Source organism: Lampris incognitus, chromosome 1 (genome assembly GCF_029633865.1).
Source record: "Lampris incognitus isolate fLamInc1 chromosome 1, fLamInc1.hap2, whole genome shotgun sequence".
NCBI lineage: Eukaryota > Metazoa > Chordata > Actinopteri > Lampriformes > Lampridae > Lampris > Lampris incognitus.
This window is the reverse complement of record NC_079211.1, coordinates 21738457-21762620: the sequence shown is the minus strand read 5'-3', so window position 1 is coordinate 21762620 and position 24164 is coordinate 21738457. Positions and strand designations below refer to the sequence as shown.

Below are 24164 nucleotides of genomic sequence, written 5' to 3'. Positions count from 1 at the left end.
TGAACTGTCTGTATATCATGATTTTTCTTCCAACAGTTGATTTGAGTAAAAGCTGTAGTTTTGAGCCAGGGCTCTAGTCCCATCCTTCCACTCACACAACACAAATACTCTGAATGGATTCCATCCCAGCATTCTTTTTTTGGGTAGCATAGATACTGTGGGGCTGGATTAAAGAAACTGAATAAGCCCTTTTGGGATCACAACACGATATGCACTAGGGAAGGCATCCCAAGGCAGATCTTTGTTCCCTTTGGGCGGCACGGTGGTCCAGTGGTTAGCACTGTTGCCTCACAGCAAGAAGGTCCTGGGTTCGAACCCCAGGCTGACCCAGGTCCTTTCTGTGTGGAGTTTGCATGTTCTCCCCGTGTCTGCATGGGTTTCCTCCCACCATCAAGAAAGACATGCATGTTAGGGTTAATACTCCTGTCTGTGTCCCTGAGCAAGGCAATGGAATGAAGAATGGGAGTTGGTCCCCGGGCAGTGCAGCTGCCCACTGCTCCTATACAATAGGATGGGTTAAATGGAGGAAAACAAATTCATTGTAACCTGTGCAATGACAATATAAAAGTGGCTTTCTTTTCTTCTTCTTTTTGGGCAGCCATAAGTTCAGTTGAGTTATTGCTCCATGGGTCAAATAAGGCTACCCTATTTTTTTCAGACTGGAATTTATCCTCTTCTCCAATCTGTTACCTCTAATTCAGTTCTAGAGGTCAAAGTGCACATGCATAGATTAATTTTGATTACCTTTTTAGTCACATTTTTACACATTTCTACACTTTTATTAAACCTCAACTCTCATGTTTTCTTACCTCTTTCCTCTGCCTTTCGTTCTTTCAGACAATGCTCAAGGACGAATCCTTGCTACTCATACCAAATGTGTTGAAGGTGTTCCTGGAGAATGGACAGATCAAGTCTTTCACGTTTGATAGCCGTACCACTGTTAGAGTACGTACTTGCCGCAACAAATGGCCTTTTGTTAGAGCACAACGCACAGGGGCATGTGTGTTTGTCTGTGTCAGTTACATGTGTAGGTGTGTGTGTGTGTCTGTCTGGCCATCCAGTCACTGTATAGATAAAAGAAATGAGGCAGCCCTGATTTTACAAGCTTTTTAAAGGGTGTCTGGGTGGCGTGGTGGTCTATTCCCTTGCCTACCGAAACGGGGATCACTGGTTTGAATCCCTCTGTTACCTCCGGCTTGGTCAGGCATCCCTACAGACACAATTGGCCGTGTCTGTGGGTGGGGAGCCGGATGTGGGTATGTGTCTTGGTCGCTGCACTAGCGCCTCCTCTGGTCGGTCGGGGCACCTGTTCAGGGGGGGTGGGGAACTGGGAGGAATAGCGTGATCCTCCCACGTGCTACATCCCCTTGGCGAAACTCCTCACTGTCAGGTGAAAAGAAGCGGCTGGCAACTCCACATATCGAAGGAGGCATGTGGTAGTCTGCAGCCCTCCCCGGATTGGCACAGAGGGCGGGGCAGAGACTGGAATGGCTCGGAAGAGTGGGGTAATTGGCTGGATACAATTGGGGAGATAAAGGGGGAAAAATCCCCCCCCCCCGCAAAAACAGCGTTTTAATCTGAAATATCTGTAATGTTAAGAATGACATTAAAAAAGACAAACAAAGGTCACTATTACCCTGTAGTGAGCCTCTTTAGGTTGACATCTCTAAACAAACTCCTTAAAAGCAATCCATTAGAGTTAAGAAATCCTTTCGCCACTCATTATTGGAGTGGGGGAGAGAGAGAAAGTGCAGGGTGAAGTAAAGGAGGCTCTCATCTACTGAGTCAAATTGAATGGGATTGCGGTATGATATAAGATACAAATACAAAACAATGCTAGAGCTTAAATCAGATGCACAATAGGATGCCCAAATGTGGGCCAAGTTGCAGTCTGTAAAATGAAAGAGACTCTCCTGCTGTATTCAAGGCCAAAATCTATAACACGCTGTAGCTCCTTCTATTGATTATTTATTATCCCAAGGCTTCATTTAACATGACGCACATTAGTCAACATGGTTAAGGCAGGTGATGTTTCTTTTTTATCTTTTTTCTTTTTCTCCCCAATTGTATCCGGCCAATTGCCCCATTCTTTCGAGCCATCCCGGTCTCTACTCCACCCCCTCTGCCAAGCCGGGGAGGGCTGCAGACTACCACATGCCTCCTCCGATACATGTGGAGTCGCCAGCTGCTTCTTTTCATCTGACAATGAGGAATTTCACCAGGGGGATGTAGCGCATGGGAGGATCACGCTATTCCCCCCAGTTCCCCCTCCCCGCCGAACAGGCGCCCCAACCGACCAGAGGAGGCGCTAGTGCAACAACCAGGACACATACCCACCTCTGGCTTCCCACCCGCAGACACAGCCAATTGTATCTGTTGGGATGCCCGACCAAGCCGGAGGTAACACGGGGATTCGAACCTGCGATCCCCGTGTTGGTAGGCAACGGAATAGACCGCTACGCTACCTGGACGCCCCAAGGCAGTTGATGTTTGTGTTTCACAGGGAGCTGTGATACGAGGTGTCTCTGGCTCGATGACTCCGATGTGCGCCCACCATTTAAATGCATCTCGCATACAGGAAGCAAAACATTGCATTTGTACGTATAGTGTGTGCTCTTTTCCAAGGCTGGCAACCATATCAATAAGTTATGTCTCCATTCATTCTCATGCCTCTAATACATTTATTAGATGCATGAGAATATATAGAGCCAATATCTTTTAAACATTTATAATAACATGAAAAATATTATAAAAACTTACCCAAAGGCGTAGGCAAGAAATTGTTAAATCAACCACTTTTAACCCAAAGTATTATCTGTGTAAGAAAAGCACCTCGTCGTTCAGATACAGTAAACCTATTTGCACAATAACAACTGTTAAGAGTTCTCCTTTGTGTTTATACGGCATTCGTTCTCCCCATGAAGTGCTTGATCCGTACAGAACACATTGTAATGCCTTCCTGAGGTCTCGATTGCATTTAACGATGAGTTCAGCATCGTGGACAGGGCCAACCAAGAAAAAGAGCCTTGATGGAAAACATCCTTTTGAGTAGGCCTCCACAATGAGATTTTCAAATAGCCAACCTCCTCTTTCCCACCATAGAACAGATTAAGCACAATGCTGAAAGCAGTCTCAGCAGCCTCCATATCTAAATCAAAAACACCTATTTTCCCATAATACAGCTGGTCTTTGCTGCTGAAGTATTTTCCAATTCCCCACTCTCCTTCTCTCTTCCGCACTCTCTCTCTCTCTCTCTCACACACACATACATACACACACACACACACACACACCTTCCAGGATGTGATCTCTTCCCTGCAAGATCGCCTCTCACTACGTTACATCGAGCACTTTGCCCTGGTGCTGGAGGCAGGTGGTCTGGATCAGAGTCCGAGGTTGCATCTGCTGCAGGAGAATCAGCCTCTGTCACATGTAAGCACTCTGTGGTTGGAGCAAAGACCCTCTGATTGTGTCAGTGAACTCAGTTAATCTGAAAGGAGTGGAACATTTGCACTTACAACACTATTTCTGTTGATGGATGTGGTGAGGACATCACGAGTCGACACTGTCCCCCCAGATTGCTCTGGTTTTCTTTTTTTCTTTTTCTTTTTTTGTCAACCCACCATTGGGATGTAGTTTGAATATATGGAAATATGATGTAGACATTACATATTTATCAAGGTCCTGTTAGGTTCCAAATAACTCCCTCTGGCACAGCAAAGTGACAGAGAGGGTTACAGATGTATTCAGAATGCATTATAGACTGCTCATCTACGGGGACTCAAACTGTGATATGTGTGACTAATGCCAGAGATCTAATCATGTAGTCATTACTATTCCCTCAGGTGGTGCACAGGACCTACTTCCAGGGGATGAAGTGTCTGTTTCGCATATGCTTCTTCCCCAAGGATCCTGCAGACCTGCTGAGGAGGGACCCTGCTGCATTCGAGTACCTGTATATACAGGTAAAGAACTGGGTTAAAGGGGGATTTGAAATGTCATCTAGTCTCATGACAGACAAGGAGAGCTCTCTATTCACTGAGCGGAGGCTGCCAACAGAGGGTTTAGAAACTCTCTTGGGTAGCTACTTTCATTTTAGTCGTTCTGTTAAATCATGTTTGCCCTCTCCTTCTTTATCAAAATCTGGAGATGAGCCAGGAAAATGCATGCACCAGTGCCAGGCTTGGTCTCAACAGCTTTAAGGCAATTTTATGCCTCTGCATTATCTGAAGCCACCCAGCTTAGTGATTAACATGACTTTCAAAGACTTAAAGTCCACTTACTTCAAGAAGCTAGACTCTGTTGTTTCATCTTTCATTTGGTCTGGTAAAGTACCTAGAATTTCTAAAAAGTTTTTTTTAGTAAAGGTGAAAGTGAAGGTGGATTTAATCTTCCCCAGTTTAAATTGTACAATTTGGCTGTCCATTTAAGTAGTTTCTCTTTCTGGCGTGGTTGCCCTCCTGGCAGTAACCTGGAAGAAATGCCTGCATGGCTGCATATTGAGCACCTTTCTTGCAAGCGTTCATGTCTCCCAGCATTCCTTAACGGTCCAACAAAGGCTAAAAAAGACTTATATGGGAATAAGCCCATAATCCAAAACTCCTTAAAGGTATGGTCCCAGGGGTTGTCTATATTGAAAGCCCCTAAAATATACTTGGATACCCCGATATGGTCCAATCATGCATTTAGACCGGGTCCTCCAGACCCGGTCTTCACAACATGGAGGGAGAATCATCTCTCTAAGAGATTGCTATATTAATGATCGACTCACCTCTTTTCAGCAATTGCAGCAAACATTTCAGCTCCCAACTTCACATTTCTTCTGCTTTCTACAATTGCGACACTCATGCTGCTTTGGGTAGTCTCTTGACTATTAAGTCGTATACTAGGGGGCGTCCGGGTGGCGTGGCAGTCTATTCCATTGCCTACTAGTACGGGGATGGGCGATTCAAATCCCTGTGTTTCCTCCGGCTTGGTCGGGCATCCCTACAGGCACAATTGGCCGTGTCTGCGGGTGGGAAGCCAGATGTGGGTATGTGTCCTGGTCGCTGCACTAGCACCTCCTCTGGTCGGTTGGGCACCTGTTTGGTAAGGAGGGAGAACTGGGGGGAATGGCGTGATCTTCCCACGCACTATGTCCCCCTGGCGAAACTCCGCACTGTCAGGTGAAAAGAAGCGGCTGGCGACTCCACATGTAATGGAGGAGGCATGTGGTATTCTGCAGCCCTGCCCAGATCGGCAGAGGGGGTGGAGCAGTGACCGAAGCAACTCGGAAGAGTGGGGTAATTGGCTGGATGCAATTGGGGAGAAAAATGGTGAAATAAAAAATTGTATACTAATCGTACACTGTCTTATTTTTGCAACATTCTACAAAATTTAAATAGTCCACCATCAAATTCATTTAGGGAAGACTGGCAGAAAGAATTGGGAACTGAAATTACAGACAAAGTGTGGAAAATCTGTATTGAAAATATTCACAGTAGTTCACAGAAAGTTGAATCAGTTCATCTGGAGATGTTTATTGACAGAAACATTTCATCGCTCATCATTTCTCTCAATAAACGTTGTGTCCAGATGAACTGATTAAACTTTCTTTGATTTTTTTTTGTAAATTTATTTCTGATTTTTCCCTTTTTCTCCCAATTTCGTGGCCAATCGATCCCTATCTTAGTTAAAACACCCAACCCCGTACTGCATGCGTTCACCAACTGCATCTCTCCGGCCGGCAGTCCAGGCCGAACCACTGCTTTTTCTGACACAGACGCATTCATGTGACGAACGCAAGCCGACTTCGCCCCCCTCCCAAAGACAGCGTTGCCAATTATTGCTGTTTCATTGAGTCCGGCCATAGTCGGATCTGACGAGACCAGGGCGCGAACCCCGGTCCCCAGTGGGCAACTGCATCAACACAAAGCCGATGCATAGACCACTACACCACCGCAGACCCCCGTCTTTGATTTTCTTACCTGGATTATTGAGCATGCATAAAGACATTCACCGTAGTTCTATAAATGCTAGGCATACTTTGATACAATTCAAAGTTGTGTGTAGATTGCACTTCTCTCCCACAAGCTTACAAAAAATTAGTCAAAGATACTTCACCCCTCTGTGTGATATGTTCAATAGATCAAGGAACTCTGTCTTGCCAATTCTTACTATGTCATAGGTTAAAGATTTTTTGGGGGTCGTTTGTTTTTTTTTTTTTTGCCAAGGCTTTCAATAGGGAGTCTCCCCCTGCCCCTCTGTCTGCCATTAGCTAGAGGTAGAACAAAATAATGTTGGGGCGTCTGGGTGGCGTGGCGGTCTATTCCGTTGCCTACCGACACGGGGATCGGTGGTTCAAATCTCCGTGCTATCTCCGGCTTGGTCGGGCATCCCTACAGACATAATTGGCCGTTTCTGCTCTGCGGGTGGGTAGCCAGATGTGGGTATGTGTCATGGCTGCTGCACTAGCGCCTCCTCTGGTCTGTCGGGGCAACTGTTCGGGGGGACGGGGGGAAATAGCAGGATCCTCCTGAGCGCTACGTCACTCTGTCAAAACTCCTCACTGTCAGGTGAAAAGAAGCAGCTGGCGACTCCACATGTATTGGAGGAGGCATGTGGTGGTCTGCAGCCCTCCCCTGCTCGGCAGAGGGGGTGGAGCAGAGGTCGCGACAGCTCGGAAGAGTGGGATAATTGGCTGGATACAATTGGGGAGAAAAAGGGTGGGAGAAAAAAAATCTAAATAAATAAATAAAAGAATCAAATTGCGTGCCATCGTGTCCCTGACAGAGTCGCAATGACGTCATTAAGGAGCGCTACGCCATGGACTGGAAGTCTGATATCACACTGCGATTGGCAGCCCTCCATATCTACATCACTGTGTCCTCGGCCAGGCCACATCAGAAGATCTCTCTCAAGCATGTGGAGTAAGTCATTCCTAAATAATTTACTACAAATTACACACACAGGGGTGCAGCACCAAATTTTATAATTTCATCTCGGATTTCTGACCTCTCCTATCATTGAGTCTAATAATCAAGTTGGTTTATTTTACAGTCTATAAGTGGTTATTAATTAACCCCCTTAGTACTGAAAACTGAAATTACTCAAGAGATCATTTCCCCCCTAGTCATTATGAGAAAAAGGAATCCGTTAATTTGGGAAATTACATCTCTCACTCACTTTGCCCATTTGGTCACTTGAAATCCTCAGACTAGTAACTAATTAGCCCCTGGCCTTACATCCAAAGAGGCGGAACATATGCATGCATGCATATGAGAAGATGTGAGCAAAACTGACTGAGTCCTGCTGTAGGAGTTCTGCCACAGGATGGAGAGTCTCCCCTCCTTGTCAGTCAACAATCTTTCCTTGACTCTTAATTAAACAGTTCTTTATCTGACTTATTCACGTATCATCTTTCATTTTCAATCACAGGAAAGAGTGGGGCCTAGAGCCTTTCCTTCCTCTCACACTGCTGCCGACAGTCAAGGAGAAGAATGTGTGTAAGACACTGTCTCAGCTGTTGAAGACATATCAACAACCACCACCATCAGGAAACAAGGTACAGCTTGTAACTTCAGGTTGTCCTTACCTGTAAATCGTTATCATTTTGATGTTTATATATTTAAAATGTCCCTTGAGAAGTATAATTGCTCACAGCTATCTCTTTATTAATTTGTATTTTAGAACTGTACAAAACTTTCCTGCATTACTATTTGCTGTTGATCATTTGTTGAAAATTCAAATAGTCCACAGGAGATGTATATTCATTATATTTCATGATTGTGTTTGGATGATAACCCAAACCTTCGTTTTGAGACTGACTCTCAGCTTTTGTACATAGATGTGGCTGTTTCATAAGGCTTTGGTATTGAAGTTTGTGGCTTTATAGCGCCTCCAGCAGGCCAAGATGAGTACTGAGTTAAAGGATCTCAATCAAGGACAACTGATCCCCTTTCTTTTGTCATCCACCTGACAGGTCCCGCCTCTCCAAGGGAAACTGCAATACATGCGTGTACTCAATGACCTCCCACCTTTTGGTGGATTACTCTTCCATACTGTTGGATTGGTAATTACTGTGTACATCTTGGTCTGGAGTAGTCCCATGTGAATTCCTTTTGCTTCCTGTGATTTCCTTTGCATGGTCCTAATACCATTTTGGGAGCCACAACACTACAACAGAGTCCCACAACATGAGCAGACTCTTTGTACATGTACTGATTTAACATTTTGGCAGTATCAGCTCTTTGTCACTGTGGATTTCTAAACCACCAGGAGAGGAACTGATTATGTTGTAAACAAATTTATCTTTGGTGGTGTTTTTCAAACATCTTATTGGAGATCTCTTGTGTTTCCCCAACAGGATGAGAAACAATCTGCCACCACCTTACTGGTGGGTCCACGTCATGGTATAAGTCATGTAATTGACCTGAAAAACAACCTCACCACAGTTTTGGCTGAATTCAGTCGTGTTGCTAAGATTCAGCTTTACCGGGAAAACCAAGGTGTAGCTCGGGTGGAAGTGACTATACATGAAGCCAAGGTAACAAAGCAGTCTACAGGAATATTAATATTACAATGATATCGAATAACAATCCACAAACAGCATGGAACATAATCTTTGTAGCAATTAACTTTTACTAATTACAAATCTGCATTTTGCATGTCCTGCAAAACTATCTAGGGATAGTGTACATATAACATTGTATTTGTAAAACCCACGATTCTGTACTTTGTTAACCAACAACTCAATACATTTCAATCAACATTACAATAATGGCAGGCAATACTTATTGCCTGTCCCCTAAAAAGTCTCCTAATTCCCCTCCCTGCCACCCCCTGCAGCCCCTGGTTCTGCTTATGGAGTGGCCTGAAGCCAGTAATTTTGCCTGCCTCATCTCTGGCTATTACAAGTTGTTTGTGGACCCCAAACGGACCATCTACTTCCGGACACCTGGTCAATCTCAGCTGACCAAGGCTGGTATGTTCTAAATTGCTTTTCTTGACTTCTGTTTTTAGGCATACACACATGCTCTGTCTACAAAATATACCACCTTGTGAAAAAAGAAATTCCTGAAAAAAATTAATAGAAAATGATTTCTCTTGAATTTTAAAATGAAAAAAAAAATACCATTTTCCATTCTTTAACCACAAATAGCTTTCATCCACTGTCTTGTAAGGTATCATGTGAGACATTGCCAGTCAGTCGGTATTTGGTAATCTTCACTGTATGTTCAGTCTATGTAGACATTGACTTGCCTCTCCATCTGTATCTGGATTAAAACCATTATAAGCAATAACCAGATTATCATGGAATTACTTTACCTTTCCATGGCGCCCTCTGCTGTCTCTACGTTCATTTCTGTTGTGACTTTTTGAAATGGGACAGTTCACTCTTCCTTTTCCCAGGATAGAGTAACATTATGAAATGTTCTACGCATTTTTTTCTTCTTTTTTTTTTTTTTGTTGCTCTGATCATAAAACCATAATGGTCAAGCATGTACAGCTCTTCGCTCATCTGCTATTTCCACCTGTAATCCACCTCAAAAATGGAACCATCATACTATCCCATCACATTCCACCAGAATCTAACCTCGCAACCTCAAACAAACTTCAACCGTCAGCATCCATCTGTGATATAACAAAAAGTCCCCCATGTGACCACCAGCTGCCACCACTGCTTTCCTATCTGGATCTACTCTATGCCCAATAGTTGTTAACTCCTCAAACTCTCCAATGCTCTGACACTTTTGTCCTCAGATTACAGAGGCTCTCACCATGCTCATCCACGTTCTGGGACTGCAGGCTTGTCAAGTAGTGGGCGGCGAAGTGACGAGAGGGACGGCACACATAGGGAACCAGGGTCCTCAAGGGCCCTTGCTCCTGCAGAGCCTCAGCACCTCGGCTTGTGTCATATACATCTACGAGAACAACATCAGCTTCAGGAACTCCAAACACAAGCAGAAGCTGAGCGTGACATTAATGAGAACTTCATTTCCCAGGAGCCTTCAGGGCGGCCACGCACTAAGTCTGATCCCACCCAGCAGAGCACCGAAGAAATTGTTGTGGGTGCTGGGAGCCCCACTGAGGAGAATGCAGGTTTTCGAAGCCGGGCTCAAACGATGAGTCAGTCCCAGAAAACCTCACGGTATTTCTGTGACTCTTGCAAAGCCAGATTTAGGGCAGAGGGTCTATCAATAGCAGTGAATGGTAGTGGCAGTTCAGGGAAGCATTGTTCCAGCAATTGTGCCTCACGTGACGGAGGTGCCGTTGACCTCATAGCCCTACCTCCTCCTGGGAATGAAGAGGAAGATGAGGAGGAGGCAAATGATGGAGGAGGGAGGTTGCAGCCACCACCACCTGCTATTGCTGCCCCACCACCTGGGTTTAGGGACAACAGTTCAGATGAGGATGACACTAAGAGAGGGAGAAAGATGCGTGCCAGTGTTAGCCCAGGGGCGACTTCTGGGAAGGTGGCGCAGGGCAAGGAAGATGTACCAGTGACACTGATTGATAATGTGGCCACCAGAACAGTGCGGGACCATGCCCAGGAGCTTGATGATGCCCTGGTGTCCACTTTGCAGGCATTAGAGGCTTTGGCAGCTTCCGAAGACTATCCTCATCACCCCCAACAGCCAGCACAGACTGCAGGTCAACAGTCTGAGTCAAGCCAAGGCCCTCATCTCATTCCCAGACTTAACAGTAGTACTAATCCACTACAATGTTATTTAAATTTCTTTATCTTCAGCATTATAAATGCGGTAGTTTTTATATAGTATTTATAGTACCATCAACTTTTGTTATTACTGAGTTGAGCCTGTCCCCTTGTGTGACAGCAAGTAAAAACTCGATAACTGATTTTCTAACTTTTTGTGATTAAAAAAATGCATGAAAGAAAAGGTTAAGGATTTTTGGAAGCCTATCATAGTTTTCCTTCTCATGTTAATACATTTTCCCCATTACCGCTTTAATTAGAAACTTTAACCTTAAAATGTTTTAGGATTATAGGACACTTTAATCAATATTCAACACTGGAATAGTCCAGAATTTGCTAATCTTTGCACATCTTTCAAGTAATGCTAACATGAACATGTGGTTCACCACAGTGGTCTGTATACATGGTCAGTCAGAGTGTCTTAAGAATATAGACATCTATTGCCTTGCTCAAGGATACTTTAACAGATGTTGACACAGTTGGGCAGGCTGGAGATAGGTATCAAAACTGACAATTCTAGCGCCATTTAAAAATAAAATCATTATTGCATTAGACTACAACCATAACTGATAATGGTAAAAATTCTGAATGGTCAAGTAATAAAAAAAGATTATTTTTTTTTAAATACCTATTTGTAGTTTGTACGAGACGCTTTTTTGTCCCATTTATATACAACTAGCATTGATGACTGTAGATGTAAGGCTGGCACAAAATTTCTCAGAAAGACATTTTGTCTAAAACTTTTCAACAAGATAGGCTGCAAAAAATCCAGAAGTCTCCCATCACCAGGTTATTATTCCATAGGAATAAAGCCTACTATATTTACAACTCCAATCATTTTCTTTGAAAGTGAGCAAGTAGATTTCATGCATAATAAGCGCACATATTTTATGAAACTAATATTAATAAAAAAAGTTGAGTAACAGTAAAGTCATAATAAGGAGTACTTGGGTGTTGAGACAAGATAATTATTTCTTTAATTCTAATTTGTGTTGTGGGTCTTTAATACCCTGATGGTGTGCTGTCTTCCCTTCTTCCTTAGGGCTTATTGTGTTAGCTGCCATTACACCTGAGTCATCTTTGGACTCAGGACATGAGACCAACTCCTCAGAGTTGACAGATGTGTCTGAGATGGTTTCGGCAATGAAGCAGCGCCAGAACCAGGCCTACCTACTGGCCCATCACATCAACAAAGAGCGAATTATCTGCCGTCGTGACTTCCCCCTAGCTATTCCTGGCTGCACTGCTCAGACCATAGGCACCGGAGCCTTTTCTGTTGGTCAGATCCGTGCTGGCTGTCCATCCAAACAAGTGATACTCAGCAAGACTGTTCCTTTGAAAGTCAGCCCTAGCCAAGAGACTGCAACCCTCAGCATTGTAGGGGAGAAAGAGAGCACTCAGGAGCATGCTCAGAGTGAACAAAAAATGAATGGAAAAATAAAACCAGAGTCCACCAAAGCAAGCATCTCTGACTCCACATCTAAGTCATCTGGAGAGCCCAAAGTGTCTATCCAAGCATCCAGTGATCCATCAACAACCCAAGGCAGCAACGATCAGGAGTCATCAAATTCCTCCACGGAAAAACTGAGTCAAAACCTTTCTGATGGCATAAAGGGGACAACAACTGCAACTCCTAGTACTGACCCCACCAACAAAGCCTTACCTATCCTCTTGCCTGCTGACAGAACTGCCTCTGCCAAGATTTCTCCTACTAACATGTGCCAAGATGCCGAGACTGCCTCTAGCGAGACCATTAAGCCTTCAAGCTCTAAAGAGCTTCTGCCAATTGATGACCTTTTCTGCACATGCCCGGTCCGGGTGGAGTCTGGTACCCAGCTTAGACTAAAAAATCCACAGGTTCAAAGGGTGGTTTTGTTTCAGTCATCCTCACCCACAGATGATGAGCGTCTACGTGCCAAAGGCCTCCAGCAGGCAAACAGCAAAGATAACGCAGCAAGGGGGGGAGGAGCAGACCCTACTTTGGCTAAACCCAACCCTCAAATCCAAACCAAGTATTCTCCTCACATGCCTGTCAAATCAGAGCGAAAAGAAGCAGCAGAAGGTAAGACTGATGGTTCCCAGGGCAAAGCACACCTTGAACAACAGAAATGCCCCCCAAAAGCATTACCCATTTTGGAAGACCCCACTCACCCAAGTACCCCTGTTGATAAGGTTTCCACACTCCCAGCCAGTGACTCAAAGAAGCAGGGCAGCAGTAAGAGCAAGTGCAGTCGTACTGCCCCTTTCCTGAGCTTCAGAAACCTGCTGTCAGCCACATTTCCAGCCAGAATGCGGAGAGAGACGGATGAGAGACGGGCTCAGTTGCAGAAGGTCCGCCAGTATGAGCTAGAGTTTTTGGAGGAGCTGCTAAAGCCGAAGTCATCCCAGGGAGAGTATCTACCACAGGGATCTTCACCAGTGCCCTCAGGCACTCCCTGTGCCTGTCAGCTCCGTACCAGTCCAGTTCAGAAGGCACCAGGTATCTCCAGGGAGCAGCGGCGCAGCTGTGACTGTAAGAGAATGTGCAGAGGCATACGTCTACCTGACACTCCAGTTGGCTCAACTGCAGAAACACAGCACAGAGGCAGAGAGAGGAATGTTTCCAAGACCCCTCCAATAATTTCCAAAGTCCCTCACACCCAAGGCAGCACAAGGAGACCGCAAACCCTAGAGATCAAGACTACCCGAATTCGTTCAACTAGCCTTGAGTCAAGAGAACCCAGGGGAGAACAGGGCTCCTGCCTGCCCACCTGCACCTCCCAAACAGATTGCATGGGAGCTCCACAATATAAGAAGCTCCAGAGGCGCTACAGCATTGGAGAGGTGGATAACAGTACTAGTACACCTGTTTATGCTGAGGTTAAGCCCAAGGCCAAGAGCCTTGAGAAGGAGATGGAGAGAGTGAGGGCCACAGGACTGAGGCTTCCTACCCCTGTGGAACCAGTTCACACTCAATCTCACCAGGCAGAAGGCAAGGGGAAAAAGGGAGTGTTCTTTATTCAAGGAGAGGAACTACTCCGTGAGAGTCGAGAGGGGCCTGGGGAGGTGCTACTGACTCTGCCCAGTGAAGACAGTGAGGAGAGGGAGAAATGCTGCTCATTTTGCTTCTGCTACAGGAAGTGTGAAGCTGCAGATGAAAGCAGTGAGAAGGATGAACTCTCATACTCCATTCCCCTTCAGGTCCTCCCTGGGATGCAGCTGGACTCACGTACTCTGCCTGTAGTCAGCAAAACTCTTCAAGTTCTCAATGCAGAGGATTGCAGTGGGGAGGAAGAGGAGGATGAGGAAGATGAGCCACAGACACAGGAGATTGACCTACGAGCCTGTGGTACATTAGAAGGAAGCCTGGCCCGAGTTCAGGCTCTACAAGGGAAGACATTCAGCCTGCCCGATGGCTTCCTAAATGCCCAGATGGATGCTAATGAGTTACTAGCTATCCTGCGTCAGTGTGCAAATAGTCCTCAAGCAGAGGGTGAAGCTCGTCTTCAAGCCTCACGAGTCACAGAGTATAAACAGGAGCTGGCTGTGCGTTTCAAAGAATTCCGGGCATCTTGTCGGCGAGTGGCAAGTGTTGAAAAGAGCCCAACACGAATGCTTGCTGTTGTTACCGCCAGTTTTCAGGTGTTGTGTGACCTTACTCAGACCTTCATCAAGCTGGTCAGAGGTGTACGATCAGAAACTCAAAGGCTGCAGTTACTAAGAAAAGTTGAAGAAGTAGCTATCAACTACACTTTGCTTTTGCGTGCGGCAGAGGAGTCAATGGGACATTCAAGCAGCTTACCAACAAAGACAGTGAGCCCTCAAATTTCTACCAACACCAGTAACATGAGCTCTCTCACCCGACCCATCAAAACTCTGCCCACCCAGTAAAGATAATCCTACCTGGGATGTAATCAAGATTTGAGAGTGTGAGTGAGGGCTCTCAAAATTCATTACTTATTTATTGTTTACATTTTTACAAGACGTGCAATGATTCATCCTGAGTATAAATTTGCAATGCAGCTGTTTCATTTCATGTTTACATGCACTGTGGTAACCTAGCGGGTCTTTTGTCTTGAAATATAAAAAACACATCGAACTAATGCACAAAGGATGAAAGACCCTCACAAAAGACTTGGTGAGACAGGGCTAACCACATAGCATCAACATTCACAATTCAAAAGTAATTATCGTATAATATTTTCTATGTGATGTATATTTAAGTTGTTCTTAACAAATAATATACAATTTTGTGGAGAAATATGTTAGAATAATTATTGAAATACATAAATTTAAGAGAAATATAGAGATTATTATAAATAGTCAGAGATAAATGTATGCTCTGGGCAAAAATAATGCAGCGAGCTCATGAAATAGCGACTTCTGTGAATTAAGTAGTCCAAAGCATTGGTTGGGTAGATGGTGATGTGCTTGTTTGTTGAATTTTCTAACTGTTGTAACGGGGGGAAAAAAGGAGATGTCTGTTGGTTGTGTCGACAACATCTGACAAACTGAAATATCAATCACAACATCATTCAGTGTTGAAAAGTGAATACCTCTGAAAGACTTGTATGATACACTTGAACAATGTTGACTGACATAAGCCCATTCTTTCACAAGTTAATAACAGTGCAGGTACGACACACACACACCTGCTTAGGGCAGACAATGTAGCAGAAACCCATGTCACAGGCTAAACAACTGTAAATTACTGAGTGAAAATTTATTTACCGCACTCAAGTTGTAATCATATAAGGAGGAGTTCCAACACTTGTATTTTTTCCCATGCACCGAGTAACTTACGCTGGCAGCGATCTACACAATGTGCATCTCACTCTTGTGAATTATTACAATTTTAGATAGAGATCCACTTGCAAGTGAGTAAGCTTAGCTCTAGATATTTGCACAACCTCTAATATTAGTTTGGACATTTCTGTGTATCTTTTCATGTTCAATTCATTCAATTCAATTCAATTTTTTTTATTTATTTACACTGCTGCTGAAAAAAAAAAGGATTCAGTCCAGCCCATGAGTTTTACATGGCCCTATCTTTTCAAAACTAACGCTCACCAGTTTCATAGGATCCTTTGTTATGATTCAGGTTTTCAGATAAATACAATTAATTGATAAATACAATTGCTTTCTATGTGCTGTTCTACATTGTGCAATCCAACAAATATTTAAGAAACACACAAAGTAGTTTTCTATGTATTTTAATAAAACTAACACCACTATTCCCTGTCTGAAATCTTCTTTGTGTCTCATCCTGTTGTCATACCTAGAGCCAAATCAGCAAGGCCTTACAATTAAGTAAGCCTAACACAGGCATACAGTATATACACTGTTAACAGAGTGTTCTGAAACCCAATAAGAAGTGGCAAATGAGCTGACAACAAAACACTTATTTTTACTATTGTTATTTGCACACCACTGAGAACATCCTTCAACGTTAATTGGTAAATTGAGAAACTTGAAACTAAAATGGTAATGCACCATGATATCCAAGAAAATCTGATGAGTGCATTCTTCCATACCTTTTAGTGTTACTCTCGTTTTCTAGTTACACTAAACAATCATCCCTAGACATGGGACGCTGTCTGTGAAGTGCCCAGAAGGCAATTTTAGGATACAGAATACCAGATTTGGAAAGGAAGTCCCGCCACTCATTTTAACCTCAGGGTGGCTCTCTTTTTAACTACTGAACCACTGAGGATTGGATAAATATTTTCAATAAAAAAGGAAAAAAAATGGATCAGTCCATGGACCCATTGATGTTGCTTGCTAGAAAAATGGGGACTATTTTTTTTATTTTGCGAGATTTGGGATCTTTGTTTGATGTGGCTCTCCAATGGTACAGTGAAAATTGATTATTAGATAGGGGAAAAAGCTACTCAAGTGTGATACACAAATGGTTTCAAAGGTGTATCCTCATTAGACTCACAGTGTTGCCTAAACTGGCTCCTTTTGAACTGTGTGCAAGTGAAGCCACCTGCCCTTTGTTATCAGAAGCTGCATTTAAAGGTGATGTCTGCCATTTTTGTTAAAAATTAAAAATCTGATTTGACTGAGGGTACTATGCACCTAGATGCTGGATTGTATATGCACCAAAGGGAACACACGAAACACTGATCCACATAGTGAGTGGTCAATTTGACTTGAAAAATTCTGATTTTTAAAGATTGTTTGGTATTCTAGACATCTTGATTGGTGTTATTAAGTCATATTTAGCATTTCTGCGCAAATGCAATTGGCTCACCCTTCAATACCAAGTGCAAAAACATAGTTTCAGCACTGTGCCAGTCCATTTTTTTTTTGTTTCAAAACACAATCATAGTATTTATATGCACTCTCTTTTAGCAGTGTTGTATCCTTCACTGTTAACTTGGCATTTTCCATAACCATGCTGAGTTTTCTCTCTCACTGTAGTGCATGTTCTCCCCTTCTTGCTGGACCTCCGATCACGGAGCAGAAACTTTTAAAGTACAAATGAAGGTGATTATACTGTTTGTAAAGATTATTTTCCAATTCTTGAGTGAAAAGAATACACAAAAAAGCAAGGGACATGACAGGAAATACTATGACAGTGTTTTGCAATGGATATTCTTTGGAGAGATGTATTATTCTACTCTGGAAATGTAAATATCCTGAAACATGATATTTGTGAGCCTGAAAAATACTTTTAAAAAAATCTAATAATTGTGATGTGAAGATTCATCCAGTCTCTTCACTATTTTGTAAAAAAGGACAAAACATCTCTGTAGGTAATTATTTATAGTAGTAATGTAACATAGACCTATAGCAAAACATATATTTTAAAAAAAAAGGTATTATGAATATAAAGCATGGAACATGTTTATTTTTATAAACAGAAATATCAGCCAAAATTCTTCCATCTACATCAGAACATTTAAACATGATGGTAAACATTTTCAGTGATTGTCATTTGTTCAGTTGGTTTCGTTGGCAAAATTGTGTGGATATGTCTGTGTTTTAATTCACACAATGGGTCCATCATGGCTTGGTCCATTGTTTCTTTACTGTATGTGTACTTATTCATTTCTGTCTTTATTTACTGTCAATAATCTTGTCGTCACTGTGGTTTTCTGTCTGTGTAAAAATTATCTCATGTTTTAAGAGCAATAAAGTACGTTGAAGATGAAGCCTTTCAAAGAATGTGGTAATGACATTGCATGCAGGCTAAAGCGGAAGGTGTCTTTTGCGTTGACTTCACACGATGACAACTTAAAGTTGATTGCACAGAAATAACTCTCGTTGCATTTATATTTTAGGGCTGTTCCTTTTCACAACACACTAGGATCATTTGGCTCATTCATTTTGATATCAGCTCATCAACACGTCTGACATCTAATCTTTAAGCAAACTTTTAAAATCCAATCGCAGTAAAGGGCTTACCATTGCAGACATTTAAAATAAGTTGTAATGGGGCGTCTGGGTAGCGTAGCAATCTATTTTGTTGCCTACCAACATGGAGACCGCCCGTTCGAATCCCCGTGTTACCTCCGGCTTGATCGGGTGTCCCTCCAGACACAATTGGCTGTGTCTACAGACGAGAAGCCGGATGTGGGTATGTGTCCTGGTCACTGCACTAGCACCTGCTCTGGCTGGGGGGAAATGGGGGGGAATAGCGTGATCCTCCCACGTGCTATGTTCCCCTGATGAAATTCCTCACTGTCAGGTGAAAAGATGTGGCTGGTGACTCCACATGTATCGGAGGAGGCATTTGGTAGTCTGCAGCCTTCCCTGGATTAGCAGAGGGGGTGGAGAGCGACCGGGACGGCTCGGAAGAGTGGGGTAATTGGCCAAGTACAATTGGGGAGAAAAAGAGGGGGAAAAAGCCACACACAAAAAAACCCCCATTAATTTATGCATTTGTGGACTTTGTGTGCCTAGTGCCTACCAAACATTGTGGACCTGATGTTGCAGAGCTTGGTGGCTCTTTGTATCTAACATACATGAGGAGTAGACACCACCGCTGCTGTTACAATCTAAAACATTTCCCTCACATTAGAGGCATTTGGGTATGAAAGTGAAGCTTGCAGCCAGCCATTTCTATCAGGCCCAATTTAACCCTAGCATTTAAGCCTGCGTATGTCCACCGGTCAAAACAAATGCATTCTGCAAGTAGCAATGCAAGAATCAATCTCATCTTAGCTTTGTCCAACATGTGGGTAAGCCAATCAATTACATTGCCATGAAAAAGTATTTTCCCCATTCCGGATTCCCTCTACTTTTGCATATTCGTCACACTAAAAAGTTTTAACTTCATACAAAATGTAACAACAACAACTTAGTAAATGAGGAGAACCTAATTTAACACAAAATATAATTTTTAAATTATCAATCATTTCATTTATGGAAGGAAAAACGTTATCCAATACCCATGTAAATAAGTAATTGCCCCCCAAACTTAATAACTGGTTGTGCCACCTTTAATAGCAACAGCACCAACCAAACACTTCCTAAAGTTAGAGATCAGTCTTTCACATGGCCGTGGGGGAATTTTAGCCCATTCTTCTTTGCAGAATTGCTGTAATTCAGTGGCACCGGGGAGTTTTCAAGCTTGAAATGCTCATTTAAAGTCCTGCTACAGCATCTTGAAGGGGTTCAAGTCAAGAACTTGGCTAGGCTGCTCCAAAACTTTAATTTTGTTTCTTTTGAGCCATTCTGAGGTGGACTTCCTCTTGTGTTTTGGATCATTGTCCATCCTGTTCAGATCACTGCCCGAAGACCAGAACTTATCCTTCAGAATGTTCTCATAGAGAGAAGACTTCATGGTTCTTTTAATAATGGCAATTCCTCCAGGCCCTGAGGTAGCAAAGCATCTCCACACCATCACACTATCACCACTAAGTTTGACTGTTGGTATGATGTTCTTACTGTGAAATGCTGTTTGCTTTACACCAGACATAGCAGGACCTGTGTCTTCCAAAAAGTTCCACTTTTGACTCTTCACGCCACAGAACATCATCCCAAAAGGCTTTGGGGTTATCAATGTGCTTTTTTTGTAAATGTGAGTCAAGTACTGTTTCTCTCAGTTAGCAGGGGTTTGTACCTTGCAACTCTCCTATGAATTCCATTTTTGCCCAGTCTCTTTCTTATTGTCGAATCATGAACGATGACCTTAGCTGAGACTGGAGAGGCCGGCGGTTCTTTGGGTGTTGTCTTGGGTTTTTTTGTGACTTCTCGGATGAGTTGTCGCTGCACCCTTGGACAAATTTGGTAGGCTAGCCACTCCAGGGAAGATTCACCACTACTCCAAGTCTTCTCCATTTGGAGACAATGTCTCTCACCATGGTTCACCGGAGTCCCAGAGCCTTAGGGCTTTGTAACCCTTTCCAGACTGATATATGTATCTCAACAACTCATTTCTCATCTCTTCTGGAATTTATTTTTATGGCGGTGTAGTGTGCTGCTTGTTGAGACCTTGTAGCCTGCTTCACATTGACGATAAGTTTCTATACAAGTCTTGTTTCAACAGGGCTGGCAGTAATCAAGGCTGTGTGTCTGCTCTAATCGAATCAAATTATCCATTAAATTTGGTTAAATGGATGATTGAGTAACTAAGGGGGCAATTAATTTTTTACACGAGGTCAGTTGGTGTTGGATAACCTCTCTCTCAAATAAATAAAATCATCATTTAACAACTGAATTTTGTGTTTACTTGGGTTCTCCTTGTCTCATATTAAATTTTGTATGAAGAGTTGAAACCATTAACTGTGACAAATATGCAAAAATAGAGGAAATCAAGAAGGGGCAAATATAGTCCACAGCACTGTACATATATTGTGAATACCCATTAAGTATCTTTGCAGCTATCTTTGCAAGCAATAAGAAAAGACTTTGCCATCCATCTAGTTACAATCATTAGAGGAGGATTTTGAACAGTGCAGTGATATCTAAGCGTATTCCAGCAATTTACATAGTATGTTAACTCATTGGAAGCAAAATATTTCCAAAAGTTCTTTGTACCTGAGAACAGCAAAAGCTGATAAAAGCCAAAAGCCTTTATCCTTTTCGTCTTTGCCAAAAACTTTGCTACTGCAGCCAAGTACCTGGGGTTTTATTTGCTGACAAATTTATTGACCATCCAGTAAGCATAAGGATGTTCAGAATAACACACACATCAAGCTCGGGGTACTTCTTGCATTTCACTGAATGAATAATTTTACAGACCAACAAAACTCTGGAACCTACTATAAATACTAATGTAATATTTGTAACTCACCAATTCATATATTCATATCAATCCTACTGCTGCTACCCAGCACCTACTACCCAGTCACTATTTAAACTTGACCTCCACTGGAAGTATAGCTGGTATATCAGAGAAAGTTGAATCAGTTCATCTGGATACACCGTTTATTGACAGATACGTTTTATCACTCATCTACGTGACATCTTCAGTCTCAACTGACTGCAGGTATCCCCACCCTTATAAACAATACAGTTTGCATAACGACCAAAACCAACGACCAGTTTCATATGCAAATATGGGTGTGACCATTAACTAGAGTTTCGATAGCCATGTGTACTAGTCACAGAGAGTTGCGGAATAGTTGCAATCACTGCAATGTAAGATGGTGTCACAGTCCATCTTGGTTTAGTTATCGTTTTTGTTTCCCTGTCTCGTGCTTCCTGTTTTATTTTGATACCCACCTTGTCTCTCATTGCAGATACCTTCACTTCCTGCCCTACTGTTTCCCGCATGTGCGATTACCTGCCCCGCCCTAATGTGTTGCACCTGTGTCTAATTGTCTCCCTCCCTAGTGTATTTAATCTGTGTGCTCCCTGTCTTCTGTGCCAGTTCGTCTTGATCCTTGTGTGACAGCATTCCAGCATTTTTTTTTCCTTGTGTTTCCCCCGTGAGTGTTCTAGATCAGACCCGAGTGTTTTTGGACTTTGCCTTTTGCCTGTCGTTTTTGGATACCTTTGCTGAGCTGATTGGCCTCTGTGTACCGAACCTTTTGCTGAATAAAGAACTTGATTTTTGCCCCATCCTCGAGTGTGTTTGCATTCTGGGTCCTGCTCTAGTTCTGTGCTAGACATGGCCATCGAAACTCTAGTTAATGGGCACACCCATATTTGAACATGAAACTGGTCGTTGGTTTCGGTCATTATACATCTGTCGCCATCTTACAATGCTGTGATCGCAACAATCCCTAATCTTCTGTGAATATGACACATGATCAATGGTCACACCAATATTTGCATATGAAACTGGTCGTTGGTTTCGGTCATTATGCACTGTATTGTACTGCATTGTTTATAAAGGGGGTGGCACGGTGGTGCAGTGGTTAGCGCGGTAGCCTCACAGCAAGAAGGTTCTGGGTTTGAGCCCCGGGGTAGTCTGACCTTGGGGGTGGTCGTCTGTGTGGAGTTCGCATGTTCTCCCTGTGTCTGCCTGGGTTTCCTCCGGGTGCTCCGGTTTCCTCCCACAGTCCAAAGACATGTAGGTCGGGTGAATCGGCCATACTAAATTCCGCCTAGGTATGAATGTGTGTGTGTGTGTGTGTGTGTGTGTGTGTGTGTGTGTGTGTGTGTGTGTGTGTGTGTGGACCCTGTGTGATGGCTTGGTGGCCTGTCCAGGGTGTCTCCCTGCCTGCCGCCCAATGACTGCTGGGATAGGCTCCGGCATCCCCGCGACCCTGAGAGCAGGATAGGCAGTTCGGATAATGGATGAATGGATGTTTATAGGGGGTGGGGATACCTGCAGTCAGTTTAGACTGAAGATGCCACTTAGTTGAGAGATGAAACGTATCTGTCAATAAACGTTGTATCCAGATGAACTGATTCAACCTTCTTTGATTTTCTTACCTGGATTATTGAGCATGCATCAAGACATATAGCTGGTGTAGTTTATGTCATATTGGAGTTTTTAGTAGGTCTCACTATGTATAGTCCGGACAATGTTCCCTTGATGTGTAGGCATATTTCTGTTTAAATATGAAAAAAAAACATTAGAATAGTATAAGAAGAAGAAGCAGACCTTTCAGACTTGGTTGGCCCAGGGGTCTCCTGAAGCAGCATACCGGTACCGGGAGGCCGGAAGGGCTGCCGCTTCGACAGTCACGGAAGCAAAAACTCAGATGTGGGAGGAGTTCGGCGAGGCTGTGGGGGACTTTTTGTTAGCCTCAAGGAAGTTCTGGCAAACCATCCAGTGACTCAGGAAGGGGAAGCAGGGCTTACCTCGGGCTGTGTTCAGCCGGGGAGGGGAACTGTTGACCCAGACTAGGGATGTTGTCGAGCGGTGGAAAGAACACTTTGAGGAGCTCCTGAACCTGGCTAATACGTCTTCAGTGGAGGAGGCAGAGTCTGAAGACTCAGGGGAAGCCCCACCCATATCCCTGGCAGAAGTCTCTGAGGTAGTTAAAAAGCTCCTCGGTGGCAAAGCGCTGGGTGTGGATGAGATTCGCCCTGAGATGCTGATGGGTCTGGACATTGTTGGGCTGTCTTGCCCTGTGAAGTGGCATACTGGGGCGGTGGTTCCCATATTTAAAAAGGGGGACCGGAGGGTGTACTCCAATTATCAGGGCATCACATTGCTCAGCCTCCCTGGTAAAGTCTACTCTAGGGTGCTGGGCTCTGACCAATTGTCGAACCTCAGATCCAGGAGGAACAATCGGACCAACTCTTTACCCTTGTGGAAGTGCATGGGAGTTTGACCAGCCAGTCTACATGTGTTTTGTAGACTTGGAGAAGGCTTACAACCGTGTACCCCAGGGCACTCTGTGGGGGGTACTGCAGGAGTATGGGATACTGGGCAGTTGCTACAAGCCATCCGGTCCTTGTATAACCAAAGTGAGAGCTGTGTCCACATTTTTAGTGTTACGCCCCTGTAAGGGGGAATATGAAAGGAATGAATACGGAGATGACGTTGCTACTTCAAGTCCATGAGTTGTAATGAAAAAAATCCAAATTTTACATGTTCACCAAAATCCTCAATAAACATTATATTGTCCCTTTAAGAAACTGCGCATCTGGAAAATAAGAGTAAGTTTGTGTCGTTTGTGAAGTTTTTATTTTGATCTTAGATTTTTTTTCTTTTCGTTTAATGGCTGGGAGAGCTAGCGTTGGATCCACTGGGAACCCTTGGTCTGCCACTTCTAGTGGGCCCAAGGATCACGGTCTTGCCTGGAGCTGCGCCCTAAAAGGAAGCACCGAGGGCGGTCTGACAGGACATGAAAGCAGGTCAGGCTAAGCTAACTGCTAGCCCATACAGACTGGCAATTCCGATAACACCGAGGGCAGTGTGGCAGCAGCGTCGCCTAGCGTTGACTGTGTTTTAGCGTCGTTGTGTGGAGAGCAGGGAGGTGTGTCGAAGGTGTCTGTTCTGGGAGAGCTGGCATTGGATCAGCTGAGGGAGCCTGGTCTGCGTGTCCGGTGGGCCCAGGGACCCCGGCCCTGCCTGGAGCTGCACCCAAAGAGGAAGCACTGAGGGCGGGCGGTGAGCCCTCAACAGCGGGGCAGG

General features: G+C 43.8%; 1 protein-coding gene across 1 annotated transcript; it reads left to right on the top strand.

The window, feature by feature from the left end:
- Nucleotides 1–837: 837 nt before the first annotated feature.
- On the top strand, nt 838–14566 carry frmpd3 (FERM and PDZ domain containing 3). The gene is made up of 10 exons (XM_056289667.1): nt 838–945; nt 3301–3432; nt 3846–3965; nt 6772–6908; nt 7417–7543; nt 7961–8050; nt 8345–8524; nt 8827–8962; nt 9742–10632; nt 11739–14566. Exons 1-10 carry the CDS (start codon nt 841–843, stop codon nt 14564–14566), a joined length of 4746 nt encoding a protein of 1581 aa, XP_056145642.1. The 5' UTR covers nt 838–840.
- The last annotated feature ends 9598 nt before the right edge of the window (nt 14567–24164 follow it).